The sequence below is a fragment of the Pezoporus wallicus genome, unplaced genomic scaffold (genome assembly GCF_028554395.1).
Source record: "Pezoporus wallicus isolate ANWC-B61680 ecotype Strahan unplaced genomic scaffold, APGP_CSIRO_Pwel_v1 contig_10084, whole genome shotgun sequence".
In the NCBI taxonomy this organism is placed as follows: domain Eukaryota; kingdom Metazoa; phylum Chordata; class Aves; order Psittaciformes; family Psittacidae; genus Pezoporus; species Pezoporus wallicus.
The window spans coordinates 91998-116301 of record NW_026642497.1 but is presented as its reverse complement, the minus strand read 5'-3'; the positions used below and the strand labels follow the sequence as shown (position 1 = coordinate 116301).

General features: G+C 39.1%; 1 protein-coding gene across 17 annotated transcripts in view; it reads right to left on the bottom strand.

Annotated features, from left to right (window-relative positions):
- MAST2 (microtubule associated serine/threonine kinase 2) overlaps positions 1-24304 on the bottom strand; it is a 213261-nt gene that overhangs the window by 124408 nt on the left and 64549 nt on the right. Inside the window, exon 2 of one of the 17 annotated variants that reach the window (XM_057430691.1) lies at positions 4651-4803. The exons of 12 other annotated variants lie outside the window; for them this stretch is intronic. In XM_057430691.1, the coding sequence (XP_057286674.1) occupies positions 4651-4698 (48 nt within the window). In that variant the 5' untranslated portion in view covers positions 4699-4803. Of the gene's footprint in view, positions 1-4650; positions 4804-10580; positions 10762-21535; positions 23573-24304 lie in introns of those variants that run through there. 4 more of the 17 variants (XM_057430692.1, XM_057430697.1, XM_057430696.1 and 1 more) reach the window with 4 other exon arrangements.

The following is a 24304-nucleotide window of genomic DNA, read 5'->3' as shown; positions in this document are numbered from 1 at the left end:
CCTTCATAGTTTCAGGTATTCATATCAAGGTAAGTCTCTGGAGCCTGAGAAATGCAGGGAGCAAGAAAGGCTCAAAAAGCCAAGGGCAAATAAATGATATAACAGGAAAATAAGGGAAAAGGGAAATTAATCTGCCTAGAATTCCAGTTACCTGCCATGTGCAGTACTGAGCAATGGAGCAAAACAGAACTTACAAGTGCTTCCACATTAATTCTAGAAGCCTAAAAAAAACAAAACAGAAGTATATTTGGCATCAAATAACCATCCTCTGTAATGGGCATCCCACACACCTACCCACAGGAGGATAACCTACGGGATAGTGTTGTCAGTATCTATTTTTCAGGAATGATGGATTAAGATGCATGGGCAGGGAAGTGGCTCTGTACATGTTTACCAGGATAAAAATATGACAGAAAAAAAGAATCATGGAATCTCTTTGGGCAGGAATTCCAGCCTGTAACAGCAAAAAATACAGTTCCATGACTATGCTACCAACTCTTAGGTCCAGGACAGTGACAATAATCAGGAAACATTAAGTAAGGTTAGGGAAGCTGCAAAGTTAAGACACGTCATGAGAATAGATTTCAGCCATCCAGACCGACTGGGCCAGTGCCTTATTAGGATAAGCAACAGAGAGAATATTTTGGAGGTAATGAAATACTTTTTCCTGGAAGACCAGTCTAAACAAAAAGCAGAGATGCTATTTTGGATTTGTATCCAGTCTGCTACCTTCTTTTTAATCTTTCATGCTCACAGCATGATTCTTTCTTGACTGTGGTGCATTCCTCCTGGGCAGATGCATTCAGTACCAAAAGGCTGATCAGCTCCCATCACACCTAATCGCTTCCTTTTGCACCATTATGTCATTCTCACCTGGGGACTGCTAATCTCTTGTCTATCAATTCCAACACATGGAGCTGGCGGGTATTTCACAGAACATTATCACAGAAATCTTTTATTTCAATGTTCCACTTGGCAACCTGAAGGCAGCCTCGAGAGTATCCCTCCTCGACCACCCTCCATCAGAAATACATTTAACTGCATTTACTAACAGAATCCCACCGTCACTATCAGCTTCCCTTTATCCTCAGGGATCACCCCTGCTGCAAGAGTCTCCCCAGTACAGAAGGATACCATGACATCAGCTGGAAGGCAGGTCTTTCCCAAAGATTGGGTCCCTGCTTCCCAGCAGGTTTCCCTTCTCCTAAACTACACATCCTCATCCATAGCACAGAGGCTGCGACAGTTCAGATGGGAGAACCCTATTATGTCTCTGTAGGTCGTATCTATGAGATACCTTTACTAAGTTGGTCCATTTCAGCTACTTTCAGCTTAAAAGAGCAAAACCTATTCTTAGTGCTGGGAGCTCCCTGAACCACATGCACATGTTAAAGACCTGCGCCCTGACTACATTACCATGTTACGCATTCTCTGCAATACTGGAGAACCCTTCACTTAGATGCTAGATTTTTACTTGTATCTTACGTTTAAAACGTGTTAGGTATTAGAAGCTAATACTAGTTAAGCTTCTACAGTAAGTGATTATGATTACTTTCTTCCCACCATATTCTACTTCTATTAAGCAAATTACAAATAGGTTAGATACAACCAAAAGCACATTTGGTTTGCTGTCGGGTTTCTGTGTTGGTTTGGGGGGTTTTTTACACTGATTTTAGGCATTCTCTCTCTTCACTGAAGACAAACAACAGTTTTGTTGTCCCCTCTTCACTTTACAAAGTAGAAAATTCTACAACTTGCACTCCTGCAACTCTGAATAGGCTAGGAATTCTCAGTATCCCATATGCTCAGACAGAAACCTGGGTATTTTTTAGGCATGGGAAACATCTTACAGAAGTAAAAACAAAACAAAAAAAAGCAGAAATATCACAATTTTATTAGAGCAAAATGTTAGATGGGAGACCATAAGATTTTCCAATAACTCCAGCATACAGCATATTAGTAGATACTGCGTTAGACCAAATTGCATAAAACCCCTTGCAGTGTGAGGAATTTATTAGGTGAGTGGTCAACACAATGCCAGAATCAATATACACAAAACTACCTACTCATAAACTCATGCAACACCAAACTAGTACTAATTTCAGACAGGACAGGGAGAAACTATGACGGCGAATCGAAGACAATGTACAGCTGTAATCTGGAGAAAAAGGCAAATAAACTGTTAGGCAGCATCAAGAACAGGATGGAACATAATATGGAAATTATTATAATGCCATTAGCTCAATCAGAAGCACATCAGCAGCTATGATGCCATGTCTGGTTCTAGTCATGTCACTCCTAAGACAAATCCCAGACTCACAGCCGAGACAGCTTGCTACTATTCTTAAAATTCATTTTCCTATGTAATACATACTTGAGCCTAAAACTAGAAAAAGCTCCCAAAGACCAACTTAAGGAACAAGTTTTCAGAAGACAGGAAATAACTTGTCCTTCTAGCCGAAAGAGAGCTAGCTTCAAAGCCCTGCAAGTATGACAGCAGAGGCACTGAGCAGCGTCTTTCATAGTTCAGCAAGGAGCATCTCCATAGCTCATCTAAAAGAAATGAATATTCAAATTCAGACTCCAGCAGAAGTAGTCTTTAGCTGCAGTGAGGCCAGTCTCTTGGACCCACTGAGGAAAATTCAAGTGAGAATTTCCATGGAAGGAAAGCTACTCGGAACAAAGGACAACGCTGGCAAAAGAATGATACACATGGATGTATGTAGATGTGCTGGAAATGGAAATCAAAAGGTTCTCATTTTCAGAAGATCACGTTTCTAAAACAGTAGCAATACAGATTATGAAGTAATGACATTCTCTGTGTTCCTAAAGAGGTACAATTGGACAATGTCTATACATTATTCGTATGTGTGCGCACACATATGTATATGACTAGACACACAAAGAAATTCTGTTTTCTTGGGATAAATGGAAAGCTCACACATTTTCATTTGTACATGTGAGAACTTCAAAGACATCAGAAGAACAAATTTTGTTCCAATGCACTGATGCAGCACAGACTGTAGTATTATTTGTAACACCTTCTTTTACAACCAACTTGGCGTCTTTGGAAAACTAAAGGCTTAAAAGCCACAGGTTTCTGGAATGCATTTTCTAGACGTGCAATTTATGGAGGCATTCAAAACCAGCCTTCAACATATATATAGCAGGGAAGCTGTGAAAGCTTAGCCCAAGAGGAATTTTCCTAATCTGCTTAAGGACAGGATTTTTTTAGTGGCAACATGGCTGCTGCTCTGTGCCTGTGTTTCTCTGCACTAAGCCTGTTTGCTTTTTGTTTTCTGCTTAGTTTGATTCTCTGGGCAGGATTAGTTGTTTTTTGCTTTTTTGCCCTGATGGTAGGATCACTTTATTGTCTGATTTTACGGCTGCCACTGCTGTTTCCTATGGGGACACTTTTTTGTTTGTTTTGTGGCTCATCTTCAGTGGATCCCCTCTAGTTCCATACAGGATTTTTGGCTTTCTACTCCAGTCTCTTAGTACACTGCACTACAAGCTACCTCATGAGAAGTTAGCTGCAGACTATCAGCCTCAAATTTCAGCAAGAAAGATCTGTCTGCTGCTGATACACTGAGGTCTCAGCTGAAATACTTTTTAAGCCACAACTGTGTTGTTTGGGATGGATGGAGCTAAAGTCACCACCACAAGAGGATGCACTCCAGGAGCAGGAATCAAACTGCTGCAGAAGACACTGTGGATCAGGATTTTTTTCCAGGAGAAGAAAGAGCTACCAAGAATCCAAAGGTTTTCTCATCTGCCTTCCATCCCAGCAACTATCGTGAGCTGTCATTTCAGTTTTCACCCTTGAAAAAGAAATGAGCACCTTTATGCTAATCAATGAAAGTATTTACTTTCATTTTGACTTGGTTATTAAATTTTATATACTTATGATATGGACTTTGGAAACACACCAGTAGATTAATCTCCGCCATTAATACTGCAATAAAAGGAGAGTGACAGCTCTCTCCTGATCAACTTCCGTAGATGAAGACGCAAGCTTTATGCACTGAGACAGGATTATTTCGGATCCTCTAACAGTGATTGCTGGCAGCATTGTTTATGCATCAGCATCTTGGATTACTTGTAAAAATTGTTATGTATTTTGGAAGAAGTTCGACTTTGTGCACTGCCAGAGGACAAAGGGAGTCGATCTGGCTGTTCTTTCAGTATTAGTTTGTCATTACGTCTTGTGAACAGAAGCTCCCATGTCAAAAAATCAATTTCTTGTAAAATTGTATCACTGGTGGGCAGGTTTTCCCAATTTTGTCCTCTGCAATATTCTTCTCTGTTGGAAGTTCAAATCGTGTTTAGTAAATGTTCTTATTCAATATTTTGCTGTCAGTGGACTTCTAATCTCTTACCCGTAACCAGGAATCACTACAATAATCCCAGTGGCATACTGGCTGCCCTCACTAACTGCAATAAAGTTCTTCCCATTGTTTTGAGATTGTCCTTGAAGAGCAGCATAAATGGTCTTGTTTGACAGTTACTTCTCAAACTGCCTGCAAACCAGGCCGTGGTCAAATTATTGCAAGTGATCGGGTAAGGACAGGACACAAAGCTGCCACATCCCAGTCAGATGCAGTAGCTGGCCACATGCACAGCTACAAGTCCGTTACAAGCCTTACTTACATTACCTTCGTTAACTTTCTTAACACTAGCCTGCTCTGGTGAATTCATTTGATGTTGAAAGCTGACTTCTATTTGTTCTGGGGTTGGAATTCCATCAAATTTGCAGCTATGTCTTTAATCATCCGGACCAAAATAGCATAGATGAATTTTTACCTGGATCAAAAATAGGAGACCTTATTCACATTAGTAATGTTACTGCTTTTCCACTAATGTTAGTACTTCTGTTTGTACTTTTCTCGTTGTGCTAATACATTGTCCCCTTATGATACTTCTACTTCATATATAGTCAGTCCTGTGGCATTAGGTCTACTGTTTGATAAATGTTCTATTTCTTACTTGATATTCGTGTTTTTAGCTTAAAATTTCCATGAGCTGATCTCCATGTTCTGATTTTATTTCTGCAAGACTACTGATACAGCTATTACATGAGTTCTTTAAGGAATTATGATTCACGTTCTGATATCTCTTACACTAGTTAATGTGTCAAAATAAATAGTAGAAAAATCCTTTTTTAATGCAAAAGAATACCTGCATGGTTATTGCACAAATCTTTATCAACTGAAATACCATTTGAAGATTTCCATTCCAAAGCAATTACCACTCCTGCAGAACAAAGCAGCTGATGAAACAGGGGGCAAAAAGATCAGTACTTAATCCATTATCACATCCCAGTAATGCTAATCTAGGTGTAAGATTAATTTAGACTTCAAACATATTAAAGCAGTAAAATAAGATTTGCTTCCAGAAATGTTCAAAAGACAGAATATCCATATGATCAGAATCCACATTTACTGCAGCCTTTCATTCATAACATGCATTTGAAACCAAGTCTCTGGTGAAAAATAATACAGATGGTCTATGGAAACATTTACAAGACCAAACATGGATTTTAATATGGGAAATAAAATTTAACCATTAATCAGATCTTCTTCTCTGACAGGGCAACTAAAAAACAAGGAACATATTTCCAGAGCAATCCCTTCAGTATTTCTCTCATATAAACTTACACGATGATTTGGATGTTGCATTCTATTTGTTCCCATCTAGGAGTTTCCCATTCATTTTAGTTCTATGTTTTTCCCTAAGAACTTGACAGCTACTTGATAATTCAATTCTAAAAACATTTGGTTTAGGCTGCCTGATTTTAGCAGTTGAGTGTCTTATTTCTAGAGTCATTTTTCCCCAAACACAACAATTCAATAACCTATCAGCTTATTTCACAGTGGTAATGGTGAATAACCTCTAAGTACTGTTAAATCTAAAGTTAACTGCTTTCAAATTTGCTAGGTTTTCATTTTGGTTTCACTGGCTTTGATTCCTGCTCAGTTTATAAAGGCAAACACTGCTTAGAAGATTCTGATCTTTTTTCATTTGAGATTTCAAAGTGCTCAATTTACCTGCCATTGAGCCAAGAACTCATTTCAGTGTAAGAAGAGAATCATCACTGTGTATAAAGACTCAGGTGTGAAGGCACTGAGAGACTCTGGTCTTAAGTATCCTTCTGGGTTCTTACAATTTCAACAGCTTTCCTCATGGCTTTTTTCCTCAAGGCCTTCCTACCTCCTTAATTTTCCATTGCTTAACAGAGCTCTAATATCACCCAGCCAGTACTGAAAAATGGGTTGAAGCATGGAACTATTTTTTAATGCTACATACATTAGAAGACCAAAATCTTGTTTGCTATCATCTTAAGAGTCTCATATGCCAAAATCTAGGTCAAAATATTATGCTCTTTAGTTATTTTGACTCCTTTGTCTACGCTTTCCAGGTACAAGTCTTCAAGATGCCCTTTGTTTGGAAAAATCTTTACTCCATTCAAGGAATTAAGCACAGTCTTTTGCTACAACTTAAAATATATTTACAGATATTTTAATACTTTGTCTGCATCCTTTTTCATCCTCTGTTTCCATGTGGCTTTTGGCCGTTTCAAAGCATTTCAGGACTACACAAATACTGAACGGAAGATTGGGGGGGGGGGGGGGGGAGAGCAATAATTATTTAACAGTAAAGTGAATGTTATTTCAAACAGATCGAAAAAGATATCATGTCCAATTCTGTCTGTTTGTATCGCTGAAATACTTGTGAGAGGCTAGAAACAATATTTTAAGAGAGGCACATTAGGTAAAAGCCCATATTGCTCAAACTGTTCCAAGACACTGTGCAGAAAAAACAATTTTTAGCCACACCACCAATTATCAGTCACTATCTGTTACACTGACAAAAGGATTTTATTCTGGTTTTGCTCTTTTAAAATTAACACATATCCAAGACAAAAGTGGCACAGAATGTGGGACATGGCTGACGTTTAAGAAAGAATCCCCATTCTTTTCAGGAGTTAAGTGTTTTCCCCCCCTGTATTTGTGTAGCAGAATACAGTCGCTAAACCTGCTTGTCACACAAATGGGAATTTCATTGTTTTGAGAACTCTATTTGAACTGACTCAGCATCTCAAACTGTTAGACCACTTGCAGCTTTCACATACAATTTAGGTCACCCATCCTTCCCGATCCTAACAGCAACTTGTTCCACACAAGACTGTATATTTATGCCAGTCATTGGTACATAAAAATAAACCACATTAATTTCTTCCTTTCTCTAAAATAAAGACAAACCAAGCAGTTCCATAAAAACACTCAGCGAAGAACCAAAAGTTGAGCCTACGTACAAAGGCAGCCTATTTTTATTTTTACTGCTAAATAGTTTGCTGTATTAATTTCTCTCTGTAGAAGAGCAGGGGGGCTCTTGAAATACCAAAAGGTATTATTCTAATGCTTTCTCAAATCTGCCTCATAGGAGTTTGGAAGCACTAATTCTTCACCAAGAATACTTGGGGAGAAATTGAGTGTGCTAGACTGGGGGGGGGAAGTAAATGCAGCCATTCCATTTAAAACACCATGTCTCCTCTAAAGAGGTCAGGTTTCATTTGCACAATGCACCCTGCTGCCATTAATTTAGCAGCCCTCTAATCAAGCTCGCTTACTGAAAGTAGAGAATATTGAAATCGTTGTTAAACTCCATGGTTTTCAGAAAACAGAAGAAATTTAAGCCTCCTTTCGAGTCCCATTATACAACATGCACAGTTCTGTGAAGTCGTGTGACTTCACTTGCAGGACAACTAAAACCTGCACACTGTCTGAAAGATAAATGAGGAATAACAAAGGGAGGCAAAGCCCTCTTGTGAGAAGGCTTTGATTTGCCTACAACTGGAAATTTTTGTAAGTTCAAAAGTAAAATACAATGTAGCTGTTTCTCAAAATACTTCTCCCCCGATACTAGTGATCAGCACGAAGAAATTATTTTCAAGAACCCAAGACATCAATACTAGACTGCTTTCTTTAAAATATCAGTGTCTATGTTTGTCTCAACAACAAATCCATTTTACTTCAGCAAGAAAGTAGGACACCTGAGGATTAAGTGAACAAAAGCCATACACCAACCTCCTAAACCATACAAAAACACCGTTTCTGCTTGAAAGGTGAAGTTAGTAAAATGTTTGTTAGCGTTACACTATCTGCCAAAAAAAAAAACGACTCACAAGCAAGGAATGGAAATCACTTCATCCAGTAAATCACCTAGTAAAGACCAAGAGAACTATTGCCTCTCAAAAAGAACTCAAAAACGGAAGGAAGTTACACATGACACAGTAACCGGACCAACCTTCCCTGAAGTCATCCCAACTTCACCTCAAATCATAGAATCACAGAATAGTTAGGGTTGGAAAGGACCTTGAGATCATCAAGTTCCAGCCCCCTTTTTAACAGAAAAAATACTGTTATCTTGTGGTACACAAACACTACACAAAGAGACGGAATTATCTGTGCAAGTACTGCAAGGCAAGTTCTACTCCAGCCCCCTCTCATTCCACTGCCTTCAATTTTACACAAGTTACACTAGGCCTAGCTTTAAAGAAATCATTACTTTCAAAAAGTATGAGTTAAGTACATGGAGATTGGCAGCTCCCAGCAACAGCACATGAAGCACCTCTCAGCTCCCCGTTTAGACATGTAACTGGATTTTGTTACCTGGCTACAAACGCCTTCTCATTGCTATCAAAAAGAAGGAATTCTCTTACAGTACCATTTTTAGGTAACACGTTTCACCAAGACTGCTGCAATCTTTAGAGCCAGGCAAGGTACAAGCTATTTCTCTTGATTCATGGTAAATCAATATTATGTTTCCAGCAGCACACAACTAAATTACATCTATTGCATCTGCTGCTGAAAGCTACATAGAGGGGCATGGGCTTTCTTTAGTATTTCATTTTTATAAGTCCCAATGGTACTACATTGCATTCTGTGTTATATTATGCCTTAACAGAAATGATTTTACTATATCACTCCATCATCTGTCTAAACTTAATCAAGCACAACATTGCTTTCTGAAAGTCTACAGTAGTCGCGTGTCCCTAAGGGGCTTTCTTCATGGTAGCCACTTTGGAAGAAAAATATCAGCTCAGGACTGTCAAACTATCAAAATTTACAAAGAGACATTCACCAGCACACAGCAAAAACTGTCCCAAATCATACAGTTGCTAAAAAGTCTTTAACATTTGCCCATTTCAATACAACAGGTTTTGGATGCTATATCATAAATATATGATATATATATTTTTATATATATAAATCTTCTCAGACACGAAGTGCAACAGAACTGCCAGATTTAAATTTTTCCCACTGAGTTTTAAGTTAGGGCCTGCCAAAACAGTCAACAAGCTAAGAACAGGAAGCTGCATGACATCTACATTCAAAAAAGCAAAAGAAAAAAGCTAGAAAAACAAACAGTAAATGACTGGAGACCATTAGAGAGAATAAATTGTCAACCCAAAGCTTTGCAATCCTCGTACCAATCTGAAATGTAAAATCACTCATGGCCTTGCTCAAGTCATCTCCAGTCTTTCTCTTTCCCTTACCTCAACACAATCCATTCCTCTGGCCTCTAAGTTTATCCTCATTGATTATCGTTTCTAACATCCTAATGCCCTCCCAACAGGCACCCAACAATCAGCCCCCAAGGTGGAATCTCCAGCCAGTACACATTCCTGCACCTTGGCCAAAACGTTCATTACAATTGCTGAAATAAAGCTGAAGTACTCACAGTGTTCCAGAGGAGATCCCAACATACACCTAAAGACAAAAAGCAGCATAACATCGGAGATGCTTTATAACAGTTTGAGGGCCACAGATTTGCTGGGAAGGAGACGAACACGGGTTTGGCTTGTTCTGTTTCAAACTTATGTAGCCTAGAGTCATTGCCAGCATGTACAAGCTACAGCTCACAGAACAAATGGAGCAGAAAGGACCTTATTCACAGACTACACTAACCTACCCCTATGACATCTGATATGATTTCATTTTTTTGGCTGCCAATACAAGTGACATTTATTAGCCTATGCTGATATAAAACAAGTGATAAATGTCAAAGTCAATTAATATTTCCATATTTTGAAGAAAGTAATTTAAAAGTAATTATATCAGGTTACAGTTGCTTAAGCTATGCCATACAATAGGCAATAATTATATTCATCCTTATTCTGAACACGGTTTTATCACACTAATATCCAAGAGCTTTGGAAAGAGAAACTTTCGGCTACAAAAGCATCTGTTGTGCTAAAACAATTTGATTTAAAAGGAGCATTGCTATTAGCAAAATGAGTCATTTATAGATTTGACCAAAGACAGGTTAAAAAAAAAGTTGAACCACTTTCCATCCGGAGAATTATTTGTTTGCATTCATAGACAAAGTGCTGCTAACTTCAAAGCCCTTATTTTAATGATACATAGCTCATGTCCAAAGAGAAACAATACAAAATCATCAATGCAATTATTCATTTAAGAAAGAAAAAATTCATTAAAAGGACGGCAATGACTATCTCAGGATATCTTCTGCATAGAAAGTGGAAGACTTAAACTCTTTATACACTATATCATTAAAAGCCTGCAGTAGAACACTTCACCTGGATGCCCACAGCAGAACACATGCCCAGAAAGTGGAAAAGTGAACCTTATTAGCTTCAGACAATAATAAAATTGATATGGAAGAACAGTTAAGGACAGTGAGGCTGAATGTTAGAAAAAAAGACCATCAAAACCTGAAACAACTTAGTATGTTTTATTGGATGTTGATCATTAGAGCAAAAAGAGAAATTCTGAAGTTTAATCATATAGAAGCATGTGTGTAAGCTGTCATGTATTATGTATTTATGTTATAGTATATGATAATTGAATTCAGCGAAATCAGCTTTCTAAGACAGAGTAAACAAGACTAGCAAATACAAATTAACAGAGGCATAACCTACCTGTCTTTCTTCTAGGCTCTCAGCCACAAAACTGTGAAATGGGATTTGTAGTAAACCTTCCAAAAGGAGATAATGATTTAAAGCTCGTAGTCAAGTTTAAGGAACTCTGTGCTGCATTATTTACACTGTAAATACAGTGTTTTCACAAGATATAGGGAAAGTAAAAATGTGTATTTTAAAGCATACTGGGCTATAGCAAACCTAGTCTAATAAATCATTTCTGTACCTCTTGAATTCCCTGTATTTTTAGGTGGCTTTTATTTTGTTTACCCATTTCTTTCAAATGTTATAGCCAGGCCAGAAGTTACACTACTCAACCTGTATGATAATTGAGAAAAACCTTCAACTAGCAGAAACATGAACATTCAGATAGCAAAATTTTAATCAGTGCACCAAAGCCAACCCCATTTCTTTGATTCCTGAAAGAGTATGTAAACTTTAAACAGTTTGTTCCTGTAAGAGTAAAAGCAACTAAAGTGTATCCATAGATTTGGAATTTCAAAAGTATACCCACGCAGTTGAACACAAACTACAGGGAATACCTGAACTGTCCTGGATGCGAAGAGAAATAGTTGTATTTGCACACTGCTCTGGTGGGCAGAAACTCTATGTTGCTCATGGAGCTGCTGAAAAAGGAATCCAGATACCGGCACCTCACTGTCACGCTAAGTAGATTTAATATCATATACTGTAGAGAATAACACAAAAACACCACAGACATTTTGCACAGCCGCACTTTGGGATCTACAAATTACTCTGTATTTTTTAATAGTAGCTTCTAGAAAATTTAAGAACCTGAATGTACACAAGTCCATGGGACCTGATGAAATCCATCCGCGGGTCCTGAAGGAGCAGGCAAATGAAGTTGCTAAGCCACTGGCCATCATATTTGATAGATCATGGCAGTCAGGTGAAGTTCCCGAAGACTGGAAAAAGGGAAATATAACCCCCATTTTCAAGAAGGGGAAAATGGATGACCCGGGGAATTACAGACCAGTCATACTCACCTCTGTGCCTGGCAAAATCTTGGAGCAGATTCTCCTGGAAGGCATGCTAAGGCACATGAAAATCAAGAAGGTGCTTGGTGACAGCCAGCATGGCTTCACTAAGGGGAAATCCTGCCTGACCAATTTGGCGGCCTTCTATGATGGAGCTACAGAACTTATGGACAGGGGTAGAGCAGTTCATGTCATCTACGTGGACTTGTGCAAAGAGTTCGACACTGTCCCACACGACATCCTTGTCTCTAAATTGGAGAGACATCAATTTGATGGATGGACCACTCGGTGGATAAAGAACTGGCTGGATGGCCGCACACAAAGAGTTGTGGTCAACGGCTCAAGGTCCGGCCGGAGACCAGTAACGAGTGGTGTCCCTCAGGGATCGGTGTTGGGACCAGTCTTGTTCAACATCTTTGTCACTGACACGGACAGTGGGATTGAGTGCGCCCTCAGCAAGTTTGCCGATGACACCAAGCTGTGTGGTTCGGTTGATAATGCTGGAGGGAAGGAATGCCATCCAGAGGGACCTTGAGACGCTTGTGAGGTGGGCTGATGCCAACCTCATGAAGTTTAACCATGCCAAGTGCAAGGTCCTACACCTGGGTCGGAGCAACCCCAGGCACAGCTACAGGTTGGGCAGAGAAGAGATTCAGAGCAGCCCTGCGGAGAAGGACTTGGGGGTGCTGGTCAATGAGAAAATGAACATGAGCCGGCATTGTGCGCTTGCAGCCAAGAAAGCCAACCGTATCCTGGGCTGCATCAAAAGGAGAGTGACCAGCAGGTCAAAGGAGGTGATCCTGCCCCTCTACTCTGCTCTTGTGAGACCTCACCTGGAGTATTGTGTGCAGTTCTGGTGTCCTCAACATAAAAAGGACACAGAACTGTTGGAACAAGCCCAGAGGAGGGCCACGAGGATGATCAGGGGGCTGGAGCACCTCCCGTATGAAGATAGGCTGAGAAAGTTGGGGCTGTTCAGCCTGGAGAAGAGAAGGCTGCGTGGAGACCTCATAGCAGCCTTCCAGTATCTGAAGGGGGGCTATAGGGATGCTGGGGAGGGACTTTTCATTAGGGACTGTAGTGACAGGACAAGGAGTAACAGGTTAAAACTTAAACAGGGGAAGTTTAGATCGGATGTAAGGAAGAAGTCCTTTACTGTAAGGGTGGTGAGGCACTGGAATGGGTTGCCCAGGGAGGTTGTGAATGCTCCATCCCTGGCAGTGTTCAAGGCCAGGTTGGGCAGAGCCCTGGGTGATATGGTTTAGTGTGAGGTGTCCCTGCCCATGGCAGGGGGCTTGGAACTAGATGATCTTAAGGTCCTTTCCAACCCTAACTGTTCTATGATTCTAAAATTCAAGAACAACCAACTTTCAAAAGCCTATCTTGTCCTGTTCCCAAATATGGTAAAATCACGTATCCTCTTCAACTCCCATGAATACTAATACCTTGGGTAAAGCAATTTAATACAAAATAAAGGCAGAACAACTGCTAAATCGTATGGGAAATACTGCTACATATTTACAACTGACTTTAAATGTCTCTTGACATTTTTGAGAGCCTTTTCTAGGTGTTATCAAAATACTGCAACTCATAATGTACTTTTGACACTTATCTGACTCATGGCCAAATAAGAATATAGTCAAATAAGAATAAGAAATATTCTGAATGCCAAGATACTTTACATTTATCCCTTGAAAATATGAGAGGACTACTGCCCCCAGTCAATACCGATGGCTTTTTAAAACTAGATTTTCATTTTACGTGTTTTAATTAGGTTTCCTTTTACAAAATTCACTACCTTTCAATGCATTACAGAAACTGAAGAGGCAACCATAATCAGCAGAACTGACAGGAAAATAGAAAGTGCTCCAACCAATTTCAACTTCTAGGCTGATGACATAAGCCTGGAAGCAAAATACATGCTGCCTCACTGCAGGACATTTCTTCTCATTAAAGAGGTAAGTGGGTCTGTGCAAGCAGTGAAGACTATTAAAGATAAGCAGATTAAACACTAGTCTTGCAGCATGGTAGCAGCACATTACATTGCTAGGCTGGAGAAGTAGGTTTCCTTTTAAGATCTGGGATTTCCAGCATTAAGCAAGTACAAAATGAAGCGTTATTAACACAAGTGAAACACCCCAAGCGGCTAATGGTGAGGAAAAAAAGAAACAAAAGCCACTCTGTACACAGCAACCCCCATAACTATCAGCAGAAGCAAAACCTGTTCATCATGTCCTCCTGGCAACGAGCAAGTTTATCAAGCAGACCCTTTCAAGCCAATGGGGGGGGGGGGGAGATATTACTGTTCATGTTTGGGAAGCCCTTTGTCCAGCATCTAGTGAGACTCGGATGCACATACACACAACCATTCATCCATGCAGTCTCGTGCTAACAAACCTTCCTTCCTGAAGCAGCAGAGCTAATCATTGGCATTTTTATCATTTCTCACAGGCTGAAAATAAAAAGTTTAGCTCGGCTACACAAGCTTTCACAAAGTCCTTACTGACAAACTGAAAGCACTTACTTAAGCATAACTATAGTAAATTATCAGACCAATTTAACAATACCCCAAAGACACAGCCAAATGCTGTCTTTTCTGCATGAGCAAACCATTTAACCTTTTCTCCTTGTCCATATTCCAAGGACTTCTTATTCTGACAGGGATTCACATCTTTCCCTTGGTATTTTTTCTAATGTGTTCAAAGTGAATGCCAGAAGCATATGTTCCCTCCACCCAGTTCCATTTCCCATTCCATTGCAAAGTGGACCGCAAACACCAATCTTAAATTAAAGCTGCATGAAAGCCCACCTGCCACACAGCCACCAAAACTCAATGATGTTCCGTATCTCTCTGAGCATGAATCTTCAATCCTACAATGAGATGTAGTATACTCATACACATCATAATAATCCATTTTCCTATAATATATGGCATCCAAGAACAAGATCATAATGGACTCGTACAAAACTTCACAATTTGTTTCCACAGACTGAATTTAGCCAAAACAAGGTGTTTAGGACCCATCTAGTTAATGAACTCGAGCAATTATTCATCTGCAGTCGGTGTTCAATCTTCATTCTCCTCACTCAAGTCCCTTCAGAGACTCCACCTGAGCCAAAGACAGCTCACACTGTTCAGCTAATTTGGACACCCACCAACCAACCTGTGTATAACAGCAAGTTCATTTGGCCTTCACCACTGTGCTAACACTAACACAGATCCCTCTCCTTCTGTCAGCTGCTAATTTTCACAGAAGCTGAAGAATCCAGACTATCTTATCAACATCTTCTCCAGTCCAAATTTTAATTTCAGGTGTCAAAAATTTACTGCGAGAACAGGAACCAAACCTGAGTAGAAAATCTTGGGTTTTTTCAAAGTTAGCCTGAAAATACAACTTTTTAAACTAATATTTTTGAAAGAAAACCAGCATGCAGTATCCAGTATCCCAAGATAAATCTACAATTTCAGTACATGCATAAATCATTATCTTCTTGTACCACCACCTCTTCTTGAGGTGTCAATGTAACTGGTGACCGCCTAAATCATCACTGCTGGAAGCCCTTCAGCAGGCATCTGAGCTGTGGATTTGGTTGTGTTCCTGGTAAGTCTGTAAGCAGCATAAAATAAGCCTTTTTAATGCAAAGAATCTAAATTAGAAAGAAAGTGTCATTATGTTCCATGGGGGATTTGTTTTCTCTTTTGGAGTTTTGAATTCCTTAAGTAACTATAATGACAGGTCTAACTACAGGAAAATGCCTTATATTATTCCAGACTTCAAACGTGAAACTTTACACCCAAGTTCTAACATTATCTTCCAGATATAATTTCCATAACTCAGAGAAATATCTACGTTTCTCTAAGCATCATTTCAATAATATTTCTTCCTTTCTAAAGAACATTTTAAGTTTGAGCTATCAAATCAGACCTGTCAGCTTTGCTTTGATATAAACATAACACTGTCATTCCTCTGTGTCTTAAGAACAGAGCAAAGTCCTTACTCCATGTACACATGTGAACACTACAGGTATTTACAGGAAGCCAGCATATGCACCAGTGTTTCATTTAAGAGAAATATTACCCAATTTGTACTATTACTCAAAGATTTTAGAAGAATACTATTTAAAACAAATCCAAAGTTTGAGGAAAAATGCTCAAACTTTTTAATCTCAATTTTTGAGGGTTTTTTCTCCTTTGTTTCTTTTAAACACATCACAGGTATCCCAAAAGGATATAAATCTCCAGTATAGAAGAGGAACCAATCCCCTTAAAAACCAGAACATCCTCCTTCATTTTCAGCATACTTCCCATTGTCTCCCATCAAGCCTCAAGCACAAAGACAATTACATAGTCCAGACCAAACCCCAAACCAAGACAGCCAACATCCCTGGGCAGACCAAGTTTTGCCTGTGGAACCCTGAAGTGAGGATCTGGAAGGAGACTAAAGGTGAGTGCAGAGTAACTGAAAGTTATCAGATAGTTTGCACAGCTCAGCACAGCACTACAAGACAAGTATGTCAAGAAAAACGCACCACACTTCATAGGTGTAAAGATGAGAGGAATCTCTATCATTTCAAAAAGCCACTCAAAGTCCAATTTCTTCCAAAGGCTGTAAAAACAAAGCTAGATTTCCCCTGGGAGTAGGTGCCAATATTTCCCATAGCAGGATACCTTGTAGCAGTTCCAAAAACTCAAATCCAATAGACTCGTAATATCTGAGGATTTTCACGTGTGTATGTACGCATGCATTTCCCTGCTAAATTTAAAGTTAACCTTTCTCTTAATCTAAAAATTACATATTAATCTTGCAGTTAATGCATATTTGAAAAGTTTTTAAAAAGCAGAACATGAAAAATATCTAATGGGATCACACTCACAGTTTTCCCTCTCTGTAAATAGTTTATTTTCCCTTATAGAACACAATTTCTACTTCTAACTTTTTACAGAAGTACTGCAAAAAGCAACATTTTTACTGCCTGCTGCATTAGATCTTGGAACCAGTTCTGTATCCACCAAAAAATAGCTTTGGTGATTATGAAAGACATTGTTAAGGAAACAGAATAGAAGGGCATATAGATTTTCAGGGTCTTTAATTTAAGTCCAAAACCTTAAAGAAGGTTTAAAGTGTATGGAAAATTGAACACTACATTAAGCCTTCTCTTGTTACATATACTGAAGCTTAGAGTTTCTGTAACCACTAATTCCCTGATTCCCTCTCCTTATAAAACAAAAAGGAGCTCAGTCCTTTGAGTGAAATAAATAAGCTCAAAACCAAGTTCACCAAACATTCTGAGATTATATTCTGCATGCCCTATTCCCCCACGCACACAGCCCAGGAGGAAAATTTAAGATTTATCTTTATAATTAAGGAATCATTCCACTGAGGGTTTTATACTTTATATAAGATATAGAGATTTTAGCCAAACATGCTGTGCAGTAGAAAACACTGGCCAAGAGAAACACATTCAAGTACTGTGATGCAGTTTGTGTTTCACACCTGCACTGAAACCAGCAGAAAAATGGTCCAACAAAGTAAATTAGCTAGTTGAACTCAGCCTGATTTTCAGCAGAAAACAAAAGGGGGCTTGCACTCTATAGAAGATGTGGATGCAGAAAACTGTGGTGATAATGTACAACCACATCTGAATATTGCTCAAGTACCTCAAATGCAGAATTTAAGCTCTATGACAAGTATCTTAAACTTGGAATATCACACTCTCCGTTACTTTTCTCACTTGCACTTACTCATAAGGATTTGGGGGATAGAAATGCCTTGCATGTAGGAGAAAAGTAAGAGCATACATCCACAGCAGCTACTGCAATGTACAAAAAAATAAAAATCATAGATTTCTGGTACAAGATGTTGTTCAAAATACAAGCTCATCTTCACAGAGACTCTACTGGGTACCACCACTTTTCATCTGTACAAAATTACCAGCAACGACAAATGGTACATGTGTATAGGGAACAATAACAAACCTAGGTAGCCTCATAAAATCTGTGGCTAATGTCACGATGTATTTCACATCACAGCAAGTAACTACAAGAACACAGATCTCTGTCCAATACAGCAGAAGCAGCTCCACCACCACCACCTGCATTAGCACTTGTCCCTAGGCAGTAACTTATGTCAATGGTCCAAGTTCATTACCTAAAATGAAAGCCTAGAAATTAAAAGAATATTCCATTATCAGAAGCACTTTCCCAGCCTTCTGTCAATAATACTGCACTGCAACCTCAGCCTCTGACAGAGCTGTGTGTATGTAAGTTTCAGCCTTAATAATATATATATATTTATACAAGCACCAAAAAGCTGATTTTCCCCTCCTAGACCTTCATTTCCACATATTTCACTATTACATGTTGGCAGACCAAATTTGTAACATCAAACGGGATGCAACAAAACTGGACTGAACAAATGAGGGAGGCGATACAGACAGGCCACATGCCAATATATTGACTTTGCCTGTAGAAACAACTCCTGCTCCTTTAGGTTATCTACTTACACCACTACATGGCTATTTACTGCAGGAATGGCAGCAGAGGAGAATTCCCAGAGGAGGGAGAAAGCATCACAGTAGTGATATCAAGTATAGTTCAGGTAATGGAGTCAACAGGAAGCACAAGGAAAACATAGGCATGCATTTGTTAAAGAACAAGAGGTGGTTAAGGCAAATGGTTTACCTAAACGGGCAAAAAGAACAGGTTTTGAAAAGAGTAAGCCACCAGCAAGAGATGAGCACAAGGAAGCCTGAGAGTCATGAAACCCAGGTCTTTGAACAGGTGACCACTGAAAATAGGAAAGGAATAGACCAACCTTCAAAACAGGCAGAGAAAGCAAAGTAAAAGAAACTTCAGGAAGGTTAGAGCAAAAGGTGAAAGAAAGATTTCTGCGGATATGAACAAAGTAGGGAGACTGGAAAAGCACCTGGAAATTCAGATTGCTGCCTTATAGACTGTGCTCTCCACAGGGACACGAGAAAGGAAAACAAAAAAATACATTTCCCTTTGTTAGTAAGCAGAAGTAACACACGAAAGGAAAGAGGTGTGTTCATAAGGCGTGTTCAGTCTTTATACTGAGAACCCAGTTAAACGAAGCAAGAGGGAGAAAGGCAGAAGAGAAGGAAGACTGAAACATCACCAAAAAATAAAAAGGATTCTACTATATAAGATGTCAAATGAGCAGGATATGAAAACAAAGAAGGACAAAACCCCTAAAACATGTAAGTCTTGGCAAAGCAGTATCAGTGCAAATCTGAATCAACTATGTCAAAAACAGCCAAAAAATATCAGAGGTTATCAAAGTAAAGAAGAAACACTGTGGAGGAAAAATAAATAAAACCAATAAAGCTGACAGAATCAATTTGTTCATCTGAATCAATCTTTAGGAGTCATTTTGTAAATATTAAATAGAACTAATAGGTTGTGAAAAGTGTTCTTCTATAGCAAGATATAAAGGAAACAACATTTTCACAGGGTGAATGATTAAGAACCAGAAGAGGTGCCAAGAAAGGCTGAAAACCTCCATGCCTAGAAATACTCAAAACAAGCCCGGACAAGACCTTCGGTAACCTGATCTAACTTTGGAATTAGTGCTGCTTTGAGTGGAGAGATTGGATTAGAAGACCTAATTTAAGCTGTGATGCTCATTTTAAAAAGTCATCAGCATCCAGTTTGAACCAGGAAAGTAGTTTTTTTTTTCCCATCAGTTGCTTCCAAACTATTATCATCAGCTCCCAGAGAAAATAAGGAAGTAAAACATATTGCCTTGGCAGTGCCAACATGAACCAACAGCTTTTTAATTTTTCCTGATTGTTATCTGTAAAACAGTCACTTTCCTCAGACACAGCATCTTCTAAAATAAATCTACTGCAAGAACAGAAAAAAAGCCCAGCATTAAATTCCTTTTCGACTTGCACATCTGCCTTACTTCCTGATGTCCTTTTAGCACGTTTTCTTAGTTCCTGAAGCATTTTCTATGTAGGCATTACTTACACCTATATATATGCATGTGTATTTATACATACCTACCCAAATGCATACAGACACACCACCACATATAGACAGTAAATACTCAAGACTACTAAAATTATCAAAGCCTACCACACTACACAGTTAAACCAGGAAAATGCATTCTCACTCCCAGCATGTCTTCAGCTGACACTAGGAGACATTTGGGCTCCTTCAACCTCCCTTCCTTTTCCAACACTGCCCTGAAGCATCACTATGAAAACCACTCCCCTTCACGTCAAAGAGATACAACATCCCAGAGAAATTCTGGGCTCAGGAAAGCTCTAAACAATCAGTATATAGGGCTTGAAAAATTCTGATTATCTGTGGCCAGAAACAGATTTCTTGGTTATAAAGTTCCAACTAATATATAGTTAAATATATTAAAAATAAGTATCAGTTTATCCAAAAGCAATCTTACTTATATACTGTGTACCTATATAGTCAGTTATACAAAAATTAAATAGGCTAATTTTACGATGAGCAAATACACTATCATAACACAGTCACCACTGTATCCGCAGCACAATGTGTCAAGCTATTTCAGTTATATCAATAAGATGGCACAAAGAAAAAAAAAATCAAAATTTACACAAAATATAAAAAGGTGAGACACAGAACATATTCAGAGAATGCAACAATTGCTCTGCAATTGCCTTAAAGCATCAGTAAGGTATGAATGGTAGTATGCTAAAACGGTACATTTGTTTTCCTCAAAGGAAGTTAAATTAACCATGCCTGTCCTATTGTTTAATAGGCGAGGTTCATGGTCTATAAACAATTACTTATGCTAGCAAGTATGTAATAGGCTATATCCCATTACAATGCAAAAGAAAAAAAGGAATATGATGCTTTCAAGCAAAAAATCTATTTCATGCCCAGCTCACACAAGATTCTGGAGCTCACTCACTTCCAGCTGGTTTACTCCATAAGAATCAGTTCAGTCATCATACACGACTGACACTAACACAGATTACAACTGTTGTAATACTACTGCAATTGAATAAAGCTTCCACAGCACCACTACAAAAATAAAACCTCACCAGTATGTTAAAGTTCAAAACTAATTGCAGAAGTATTTATTTCAGCTTAATAGGTGGTGAAAATGTCATTTGCATTGCAGCACTGCATTCTGTGCATTTGAAGTAATAAAGCAGCATAGTTCTAAAATAACTGAGAATATTCACTCTGCTTTGACATTTGATTTCTAAATAATGCTCAACTAAAATGGCCACTCTAAGGCAAGTCTGGGAAGTCACCTAACAGATTTTTAGGAGTCTCTGGTAAAGCGAAGTTTCAAAAATAAGGTAAGCCTCCTAGTTCAGACTTCACTTCTTTCCATAAGAATATTCACAAGACTACTGGATATGCACCAAACAAATAACAAACTGGGGTTTACTACTTTATACAAAATCCTTTTTTTAATTAATAAGACACCGGTGAAAACAGAAAAGTTCAGATTCTAGCACCACTGCCAAGTACTCAGTCAACCTGATTTACTTCAAAGACTGGCAGCAATTCTATGAGACCGTCGACACTGCAAACAGGAAGGGGGGAAAAAAGGGATCCTGAAGTTGCACTTACCTGCAGCCCTCTTCTTCGAAGAATACTTGAATCATCCATATGTTGACTCTGCGGATCACAAATCCCTGCTAAAGCTCGCTCGCTTCTGGCTTTGCTCTCGAACTGTTAAAGAAGTCCATTATTTTCAAACTTTTCTCTCCCTCCCACCCCCTCTCCGTCCACTTGCTAAAAATAGGACGTGGTCGTTCACTTGCCTGTCATGAAGAGCTGCAGCCACGGTCTCTGACTATCTGTACACAATTTTGCCTGCCTCCTTTGTGGCAGATTTAGCAGGTCACATTGGGAAAAATCTGTTCGACTTTGCTAAATCTTTCCAAGGTTGGATGTCTCACTCCCCTCATACACAAAACAGTCTAGAAAAATATAATAATCCATGACTCCGTGTAAGGCCGAAGAGTGGCATTTAATTCAGATCCCACACAAGCATATTTTTTGCTTTATTTCAATTTACTTGAGCTGTTATAAGGGATCGGTAAACTACAACAGCTGCCTTCATTTACTGTTTATAACAAGCTCACAAAATCCAGGTCACATTTCCTTTAAAAAACACACGGTCACACTGAACTAAAAAAAATCAATTCTGTGGACACACAGGATACAGCACTAAAATACAGAAAAAACTCCCTATGGAAAAGACAGTTTATTTCCCCAAATTTTTAAAGATTCCTTCACTCCTTTGTATGCCCAAGAGCCTGTCAAATTCTTCAGCTACTGTCACACATTCTTTGTTTCTGCTATCTCTGAGGTATGCTGGTCCCCTTCTCATATGCAGCAGACACGGCACATTCTTCAGCTCGTTGCTGAGATCTTGCGACTCTTACATGCTGAAGGGTCTGGAGCACATGTTGCAAGTTCTGAATATTTAAGAATTCATCCATCTATTCATCACTGACAGAGCTGTCTTAAGCCCTTCCCTCACCATCAGCCATAGCAAAAAGGCAAAAAAAGAAAGCAAAAGCACAGTTCAGCTGAGGCTTTTTCAGGCTGTCCTGCAGTTTCTGTTTTCCAGCTACCCTCAAACAGAACACCCCAGCGAGATCAAAAAAGGCTTTGCCCCTTTATGCATGTTAAGCCAATCCCATTTTAAAATATGAGCATACAGCCTGTGCTGAAACATAAACAATGCTAATGCTTCTAGCTATACCAAACACCATTTCACCAAACCCAAAAATCTAGGTGTGTTCATCCCAGTATTACTTCAACTACTGAGCATGTCAAGGAGCCTTTGTCCTACACATGCCCTTTCTGTATCAGAACGGAAAGAAGGAAATATCACAAATATAATGCACAACCTACTGCCGCAATGACCTTCATCTTTTTAGCAGAAAGCTAAAGCAACAGATTTCATCTCCTGATAAAAGCATAGGAAGCGCCTGTAACTTCGGAATACATATACTGTATTTAGAAAGAACCTAACCTCAGCTTCTGCAAGATTTCACAAGAGCTATAAAAGAAATCAAACTTCATCGAGAGCTGTGTTTATGAGGGGATTTCAGCCAGACATCCTGAAGTGTGCAAATGCAACAACAACGAGAGCCCAGACCATAGGCTGCCTACCACAGCTCGATGAAGTGTTCCTGTTCCCACAGTTATGACAGCTGCAAACCAAAAAGAGTCTCAATGCAAGCACACAGGTTGAGGGTGCTTAAAGGAATAGATATTTACATGGAAATCTTTAGCTGATCTTCATGCTAAGTGACCGAGTCACATGAGCTAAACACATCACTGTAAAGTCAGCTGAAAGCAGATACAACTCAATCCCATTCACCAGGCTTTTTCTGATCCTCTGCGGAGCGAGTGTGGTCTTTTATTGTGAGTAGCTAATAAATCCTCATCTTGCCGATACCTCCTTCCATCTGCCGTTTTAAACAACTGAATGCTGAATTAGGTCTGCAGAGTCTTTGTGAGCTCCCCAAGAGGGCAAGCAGCCGCACAGAGGCTGAGCAGGCAGCTCATTTGCATGGAGTATACTGTACCATATAAAAAGCAGCGCGCTAGTAAAAACAACTCAATGAACCACTCGATTTTAAAGGAACAGCATCTTCTTTCGCAAACAGACCTGGACAGCATTAAACCGTGCACAAACTCCGCATGAGAACTTAGTATGTCACAAGGGAGACAAGCAACATTAAAATACAGGTAAAGCTCTCTTTAAAAGCAGACTGAGACATAACATGATCATGTTCCTCTACTGTGATACTATTTATGATGGATTTCAGTACTGCTTCCTGTATTTTACCATCAAATAAGCTTCCACAGACAAATATGCCAAAGACTATAACTTTGCTTATCAGACATTAGTGTCAAAGAAATGCTTTTACTTAAAAAAAAAATCCCACAGAAACAACACACTGGCATGCATACTCAGATATATCACATGCATTCTGCAGTTTATTTTAGTCTATAAGAGATTTTAGGAATATTTACATTAGACCATGCACTAGCTGGATCATTGATCACCCTCTTCTGACTAAGGCCACCAGCATTAAACAACATACGCTGTGGGAGGAATCAAGGAATCTTAGCAATTATGCAATCCCATTCGCATTTTCCTCCTAAAACAGCCACTAAATGAAAATGTTTAAGCCTGACAACAATCGTATACACCCCACTTATTTCTATAACATAAGTGAAAACATTCTCATTAGCACATATACAGCTAATCCTTCCTGGATTATTTACCTTATTACTCAGACACTGCCAATTCTCAAAACGTCTTCACAAGTGACTTATAATTGATTGAGGCTGGCACGAGACTCAAAATACCAT